We start from the raw sequence: 8,509 nt of genomic DNA on the forward strand, positions 1-8,509 counted from the left end.
ATTAAACACAAAGTACATTTCCCACTGTGTAAACTCAGACTCCGTAGTGATTATACATGTGTGGTTAACATTCGCATAGCGTTCTCTCACATATCAAATTTCACGTCATTAAAGAGATAATTTCAGTATCATTCCTGTATAGGCGTATCATTATAGACTTCCGGATGATCAGAGTTTATTCGGGCAAATCAGAAGAGAAAAAGCGCTAAAAATAAGATGAGGAAGGTATACCCATATCTGGTGCAAACCTTCAAAATAAAGGTCCCCTAACGAATCTTGCAAATAAACACCATATTCTGAATCTAATTCATGCAGTGAAAAACGTCCATTTAGGTGCAAACTGTTATAAATACAGCAATATCTATACAAACTCAATTATTATAAAACACAATAACATAAACAACAGGCTAATAAAAGCAACATTTGAATCAACCTCATATGGATGTCGACAATTATTTTGAAAAGTGATAAGGGTATGATTTTTTTCGAGTCCCACATGCTGTTGTTCGTCACAGCTACGCTTGTCTGAGGTCAGAAAGGATCTTGATAGGACGGGGGCGAGAGAACAGTGCAACTATATAATCAACCAGCATCGAATGAGGAAGTCAGTGTATTGAAAAAGATAGACAAAGTGAAGATGGTGAAGATTACTTTCCAGTCGGTCTCGGCGCAGAAAGCAGATAAGGAGCTCGATGGAGACAAAGCCGAGATTCTCATGCCCCATGAACACGTGAGTTCAGCATCTCTTTTCTATGTTCCGTGTTTTGACATACCGTTGTGGAGAAAGAGGGATTTTTTTTTTCTGACCAAGATGCAATAATTAGATTATATCAAGGCCATTTTTCCAAAACAGAACATAAAAGCAGCAGTAGGTCAATTTGCATATAGTACCACGACATCATTTAGTGTTAGTATTGTTTGTACTATTGTTACCAGCAATGATACACTGTTGCAGTGAAAGCGTTGGAAACACGGATCCAAAATAACATTTTAAAACCGATACAAGCTAGACAGCACAGCCGGAGGATGTTGACATTACGTCACCTTCTTAGGCTGGCGGAATACACTGCAGGGGTGTATTCATTCCGCTGATTTTTGTTGCAAAACGTTTCTTAAACTGAACGAAATGGGCCGGGATTTACCTTAATTAGTCCAATAGAAACTCTCGTTTTGCTGTTTGCTTCCGTTAAACAGTTGCCGTAATGAATACACCACAGATGTAGCCACGAATCGTAAGCTCTCCTATACAATTTAAGTCGAATAATAGTTATGTTTATCGAAAGCTTTCAAGCCAAAACGTTTATAGGTTGACATTGTGAAGTTATATCACATCAATAATTACCATGCAAATTGTGCATACAAATGGGGACGTTATTGCTGCGCTATGGTTACGTCACGGAAGTGGTTTCCCCGGCCAATCCAGAAGGTAGCGCGTGAGGGCCACCTGCGCAGTGGGGTTGTTGTTTTATTATTATTATTTTTATGTAAATGAGGACGCAATGCATTTATTTACATAGTGTAATGTGATTTGCTGTCTTTGTGTCATGATCACCCTAATCTATGCAGTCTGACAATACTTCACAGATGCAATATGGTAGGTACAATATAGGTTTAATTCGGGTGGCTTTCATATGTTCTGTTCATTCAAGCCAGATGAAGGAAAGGAGATGAGGAAAGAAATGAAGTCACACTGTAGAGGGTCATAAGACATATGAATTTTGTTACATAACTGTCAGAGAGCTGCTAAAAGGGTGGCCATACTGGATTTGCGTTAAAAAAAGCCTTTGCCAAGTGTTGACTCTTAGTGTTGTTTCTGTTAGCGTTGACACCACAGTTGTAGGTCTGTGTCGTTAGAGAACACCTGGATAGTATATAGTGTTTTCCTGCCATTTGTGGCAAACATTGAATTTTATTTCTACAGGTGGCAGAATAAATGCATTGTGAGTTTTGCAGTTGGACTGTCAAACTCTGAGCAACTGTAGGCCTATGAGCTTGATAACTCTACCCTCCATCAGATTTAGAAATAGCCTACATTGGGTGGGAGACGCGATTCTTGCAAAGGCGTCATAGGATTTGTGTATATACCAAATCTGTATAAAGCCTATGAATACGATCTCTGGCTTTAGATTCCTCTTCCACGCAATCGCTCTGATCTCCCTCCTACCGGAGGTGGTGATGTAACAGCTGTCACAGCTATAAATAAGGCACTTGGAAGTAGAGGTCTATGAATAGAGCTCGCAGACAACCGTGCCAGCCTCCTTCGCCGTCACTCGGCACACACAACACAATCCGTCTCATCCCGTTTGATCCTCCGTAGTCCCTAGCAACCGTGTGTGGGTACCATCTCTAGCTAGCGACTAGCGTATCGCTAATAGCGAACAGACTGACGGTAGGGCTGATAGACTGTGGGTGGGCTGTTGGGATGAGGAGCCATCTTCAGCCTACAGTACGTCTTGGAGAATTCCTCTCTGACTAACCACTTGGCAAGGACAAGAGTCATCTCATCACAGACTAAGCAAGCAAGATATGGCTTGGTAGGGTGTAGCACAGGAAAGTGTCGCTGTGTGAGGAGTTCACTCTTAAGATATTATATGACTGATTATTTCTGCTCAGATGAACTTGATGATTTCACAGTCCTGCTTTTCTTCTTGGGTGAAGATCACTGCTTAGCTACTTGAGTGAAACGGAAACGGCAGTTTCATAGTGGAAGCATCCTGCCGATAATTCTTATCACTCTTATCTAACATTGGCCTGTAGGACTGACCTGTGCATTGTTTCTTCCACCAGGAGCTGGTTCTTCCTCTGAGGCCCAAGAAGTCTCATTTGAACGGACTGCTTTGTTCCACCTTTGGCCTGGTGGTGTTCATGTCAGGACTGGTGCTGGCCTCCATATATGTCTATCGCTATTACTTCATACCACAGGTATATAATACAACTATACTACACAACTACGACTAGTCACTTATTTTTCATACGACAGGTCAAATATTATTACTTTTACATACTACCTCACACACCTTGCTAACCTATACTACTGTACAACTACCAGTAGTAGCTACTACTACCTGCTACATCATACCTCACATATTCAATCATACAGACAGATTGGTTCTGATTGAACCAATGATATAGATATACCACAGATAGATATCCCCCTAACTATCCTAACCCTATTCTGATCTGTTCTCCCTGTGTGTTCTAGATTCCCGAGGACAGTCTGTTCCACTGCAGGGTTCTGTATGAGGACTCTGTGCACGCCCCCATGCACGGCAGACAAGAGCTTGAGGAGAACGTGGGCATCTACCTGGACGACAACTACGAGCAGATCAGCGTGCCCGTACCCCATTTTGGAGGGAGCGACCCAGCAGACATCATCCACGACTTCCACAGGGTAAGAGCCAAGGGAACCTCAGTCATCCCTATGTCAATACACACAGCCAATGTGGAGTATGATACAAGGTAGCGATTTTGTACCAGAAGACTCACCCATTGCCAATTGGTATACATATGAGCATATGATTCTGATGAATGTGTCTACAAGGCAATGAAGGTTTTATGAGACCTTTTCTGTTAGGAAGTGTCAGACCGGACCGGAGTGCTGACACTTCCTTCCTCCAGCTCTGCTGCAAGGCGTGGTTAGCAAATAACTTTCTGCAAAGGTAAATAGTTATTCAATACCTCTGAATGGATGATACAAATGTTGCTGTCATTTCTAATTCCAGGGTCTGACTGCGTACCATGACATTGCCCTGGACAAGTGTTACGTGATTGAGCTCAACACCACCCTGGTCATGCCACCACGGAACCTGTGGGAGCTGCTGGTCAATGTCAAGGTATGCTGTTGTGTTATGTCTGTCAGAGGTGTGTGTGTGTGTATCCTTCAGAAAGACATTTTGCTTGGGTGTTTGCGTATGTATCCTGCAGTAGAGCACTGCGGTCATATCTGACTTAATCTGTGTACGCCCTGTGATATAAAGTGTGTTTTTGTCTTCCTCTCCAAAAGAGGGGAACGTATCTGCCCCAGACCTACATCATCCAGGAGGAGATGGTGGTGACTGGGAGGGTGAGGAACATGAGACAGCTGGGACCCTTCATCCACCGGCTCTGCTACGGCAAAGACACCTACCGCCTCAAACGCCGACGTGACGCACGCCGACGTAAGTACTACCACACACACACACACACACACACACACACACACACACACACACACACACACACACACACACACACACACACACACACACACACACACACACACACACACACACACACACACATAATCTTTTTCCCTCTATCTCACACACCCGCGTACAATTTCACACTCACACCCATACTGATGTCCTTGTCAACGTGAGATGCATGTAAGTTCTATGCTATCAGTTAGACACTTCCTCTCCTGTACAGAGGAGAGGAGAACAGAAGAGTGTGTGCTTTCACAGTAGTCACTGAGTCAACAGAGAATCCGTGGGTTGACTGACTGTGTGGTGGGAGAAACACTGAACGTCCAGAAGCCTCCATGTGAAACCCATCATCGCAGAGGAAATGGAGATGGCCATGTCAATATTGAAGCTTCCTGTGTGGGCTCAGACAGGGTGTGTGTGTGTGAGCATGCACATACGTGTATGTGTGTGGGCTCCGCCAGGCGTTAGCCTCCCACAATATGAGTTGTTTGGCAAACTTCCACACACACAGCCTTGTATGGTTATCATGTCAGAGACATAGTGTGTGTGTTTGTGAGTCATTTCTCCAACACACCATCAGGCAGCGTGCGTGGGGAAGGAAGTGCTGCACAGTAGGAATTCACTCCATTGTGGCTCTGTGATTGGCCAGTTATAGAACCAGAGCATTGATGTAACATGCTTCCTTGACACTGAACACATATGGACTGACGGGCGACTCCATCGATCCAAGATGAGGCTGGTACCGGTAGTCATGGTAACAGTGAGTGAGTGAGCTAGGCAGTGGGCTATAGCTATCTAGTGTTATGAGGATTGCCTGTTCATAAACTGTATCATAATGGTTATTAGGTGCCTAATATGTGGATATATGAACACAAATGGGGAGTGGCCAGTACCTCTGTAACCCAGCACAGCAATAGCACAATAGATATCCCAAACCATATCATATCAAAAGTTTGTTAAAGGTAGAACATAATTGAACGTGACATGTAAGCTTTACCTATCTTCTCTTCTTCTCCATCCCTCTCTCCAGGCATCGACAAGCGCGAGGCGAGGAACTGTCACAGCATCCGTCACTTTGAGAACACCTTTGTTGTCGAGACGGTGATCTGTGACAGGGTCTAACTTTTCCGAGGGAGAAGATGGCAAGATGGCCTCCCTACACCACCAAGCCAACTCTTAAACCATACCTCGCACCTCCCTTAGGCGTTCTATTGCACTTTAAAAAGATTTTGTTTGTCCAAATAGTTATTGGTTTTAATGTTTTCTTTTATTCCTTATTTTGTCCCAAGTTGAAGGGTTGTTTCCTGCTCTGGTGTTGGTTTTATTTTATTTTTTTGTATTCCAATGGTCTGTATAGTTTGATAATGCCGGTAAATGCAGTGAATCCTTAGCTTTTTTTGTTCCTTGGGTTTTAATGTCATGTTGCACAGATGTTTCTTTGGGATTTGATACGTCTTTAATTGGAGGTCGACGCCAGCATAATCAGATGAGTTGTCTCGGGTTTCTACTTCAATCTATTCAGATTGAGTTGGCATGTTTATCCTTTGTGTATTTGACTTTTCTTCTCTTTGTAACCCTGTGCAGTTCGCGTAACAGTGAAGACAATTGGGCATAATGCTGCTTCATGCGCTGTGCAGACAGACCTGTTTTTATTGGTCTCTCGGTTCAACCAAAGTGAACCCATGATGATTTCTTGTTGTCCAGAAATGCCCGAAACATACCTCGTATATTTTAATGTTTTTTCGCCTGTTATGTAAATCATGAATTGTGTATATGTATTATCCTATAAGCAATATATACTGTATATGCATAGATTTTTTTAATCTAAACTTGTTTTGTGATTGACTGATCATTTCTCTATGGTTTGTCCCTCTTCGTGGTATCTTCCACTCATTGACTCTGTCTGGCTCTCACATGGCTTAGACTGAAGTAGCAGTGCTTTCAATGGGCCAACGGAACCAAATATATAGTCAGTAACGCTATGTGGAGTTGTGAGAGTGTTACTTAGGCATATTTGGGGATGGATCTAGCTTTATAAATTTACCTACGGTGGGACAGGTTTTAGAATTCAACTCTTTCTTTCTGAGTGTCTTTGGCTACTTCCTGATTCTGTGTGCAAGTGAACACTTCAGGAGAAGGGTGGAGCATTGGGACGTGGTTGTCCTCTTCCTTCTGTCTAGTGGGTTCAGCCTCTTGTCTGCAGTTGAATCCTCGTAGCCAGGTTCCATACCTGCTATCCTGATCTACTATCTCTTCATTGCTTGCCTGTCTTGCTCTCTTAACATTTTTAAAAACTATACTGGATGATATGAAGGAATTCTGTTGCTGTTTTAAAGGGACCTACCGTATGTTGTATATTTTCACGATCTGTCCCCTTCTCTTCTGACTCGCCATGCTGTACTGTCATTTGACTTGCTTATCCTACCACAGTACCTAATGAATAAACAATTAAACTACACTGCTTACATCTACATATATCTACAACTACACTGCTTTTATCTTTTTAATTGTCATTGTCCTGTGTGCGTGTTTTAGAGAAACAGAATGACAGATGAGAATACAAAGGCTAAATAAACATGGAATATATTTCTTATATAAAAAGAAACATTCCCACAATCCATCACTCAATTGCGGCAAATCCAAGCACAGAAGTCAGACCAATGACCAATAATCAGAGAAAATAACATTGCTACGTTTCAACTACATCCTCCCTTCAGAGGAAGACAATCAACAGGTTTATAAAACGGCTTTATAAAATATAACAATAAAGGACGAAGCTACAATTTAACAGTCATATACAACATTAGGTACATTAATGATGTATCTACGATACTTCAGGGGCTATTAGTGACATCTCTCTTTCCTGCCACACGAACACACACCACAACTGACATTTCGTTCCCCATCACACTCATAATAGACAGAAGAAAGAAGTTTTCACAAAAATGAGACTTTAAGCGATACCGGACAAATGAGGGTGCTTCTTAAGTCAACACCCTAACCAATCTAATTGCCTTCCATTTGCCATTTGACTTCTCACACGCACACATGAATACAGTATAGAAGATGTAAGAACAACAAAGTCCACCATTAACTTGTTCAAGACCATCTCTAGCATTCTCACCACTAATGCCAGTCCTCCACTACGAGGCAGAACTAGGCAGAACCATGGAATTAAACTCCAGTTCCTGTATTCCCTCTCCCTATCTTCAGAATCTTGGAGCTGAAGTAGTAGATGAGAGGATCCAGGAAGCTGTTAGCACAAGCCAAGCAGATAGTTCCAATAAGGAAGTCAAAGAAGGGGAACTGGGATTGAAGGAATCGTAGCTTGTGGAGCCCATATAGGACTACTGCAACATGAAAGGGGATGAAACACACTGTGTAGATCAAAAGGTTGATCACAAGCAGCCACACCATCTGGCTCTCATCCATAGAGGAAGAGGATGAAGAAGAGGAGGCCTTCTGCACTCTCAGCTTAAGCACCACGACCACCGTACAGCCCACGATGACAGCGAACGGAATGACATTTCCCACGATAGCAGCCACGCAGATGATATTGAACCCAAAGTGCCACTCGTCCTGAGTGTAGCCCTCGAAGCAACTCCACCCTACGCACTGGTTCTGTCTGGCATGGTGAGTCAGTGCCACTGGCACCGCCATGGCACCAATCAACACCCATACGGCCGCACATGCCTTGCAAGCCACACCGATCCTCCTCAGCGGGCGTGAGCGCAGAGGATAGACCACAGCCAGGAACCGGTCCACGCTAATAAACATGATGAAGAATGAGCTGGAGTAGAGGTTGACGTTAAACAGAGTCCCAGAGACCATGCAGGCCAGGTGTCCATAGGGCCAGTGGCGCCTGGCATAGTACAGGATCCGGAAGGGCATGGAGAGGGTGAAGAGGAGGTCTGAGAGGGCCAGGTTGGCCATGTAGATCAAGGGCACCGAGCGGACCCTCAAGCGGCATAACAGGAGCCAGAGAGAGAGGGTGTTGAGGGGAAGACCCAGGGCCAACACGACACTGTAGGTGGCCGTGAAGAGAGGGTACCTGTAGTGGGTGATGTTGCAGGTGGCGTTAGTCATCTCTGGAGGACTAGCATGAACTGACACTAAACTGCTACTGCTGTCAGAGCTGGATGTTGAAAGATAAAGGCGTTTTTTTTGGTTGTTGCAGTTTATGTCTGTGGTTTCTTCAGATGCAAGTTGCTGAACAGGAAACTCTGGGAAATCCACCCACGCTAGGCTTTCAGCCTTAGGTTTCTCTCTACTTTTTTAAAAGATTGCGTTTGATATTTTAGAGAAAATACAAAACATACACATAC

The 8,509-nt window shown here is 43.6% G+C and overlaps 2 protein-coding genes across 2 annotated transcripts; one reads left to right on the forward strand and one right to left on the reverse strand.

The window, feature by feature from the left end:
* Positions 1-516: 516 nt before the first annotated feature.
* Positions 517-6,642, forward strand: LOC124010088 (integral membrane protein 2C-like). The gene is made up of 6 exons (XM_046322430.1): positions 517-730; positions 2,788-2,922; positions 3,203-3,391; positions 3,723-3,833; positions 4,004-4,157; positions 5,215-6,642. The coding sequence occupies exons 1-6, from the start codon at positions 638-640 to the stop codon at positions 5,304-5,306; spliced, it is 774 nt and encodes a 257-aa protein (XP_046178386.1). The 5' UTR covers positions 517-637; the 3' UTR covers positions 5,307-6,642.
* A 115-nt stretch (positions 6,643-6,757) lies between these two features.
* Positions 6,758-8,282, reverse strand: lpar5a (lysophosphatidic acid receptor 5a). Its single transcript, XM_046322429.1, has one exon. The coding sequence runs from the start codon at positions 8,268-8,270 to the stop codon at positions 7,359-7,361; it is 912 nt and encodes a 303-aa protein (XP_046178385.1). The 5' UTR covers positions 8,271-8,282; the 3' UTR covers positions 6,758-7,358.
* Between the last annotated feature and the right edge of the window lie 227 nt (positions 8,283-8,509).

The sequence above is a fragment of the Oncorhynchus gorbuscha genome, linkage group LG22, assembly GCF_021184085.1.
Source record: "Oncorhynchus gorbuscha isolate QuinsamMale2020 ecotype Even-year linkage group LG22, OgorEven_v1.0, whole genome shotgun sequence".
NCBI classification, from domain to species: Eukaryota; Metazoa; Chordata; class Actinopteri; order Salmoniformes; family Salmonidae; genus Oncorhynchus; species Oncorhynchus gorbuscha.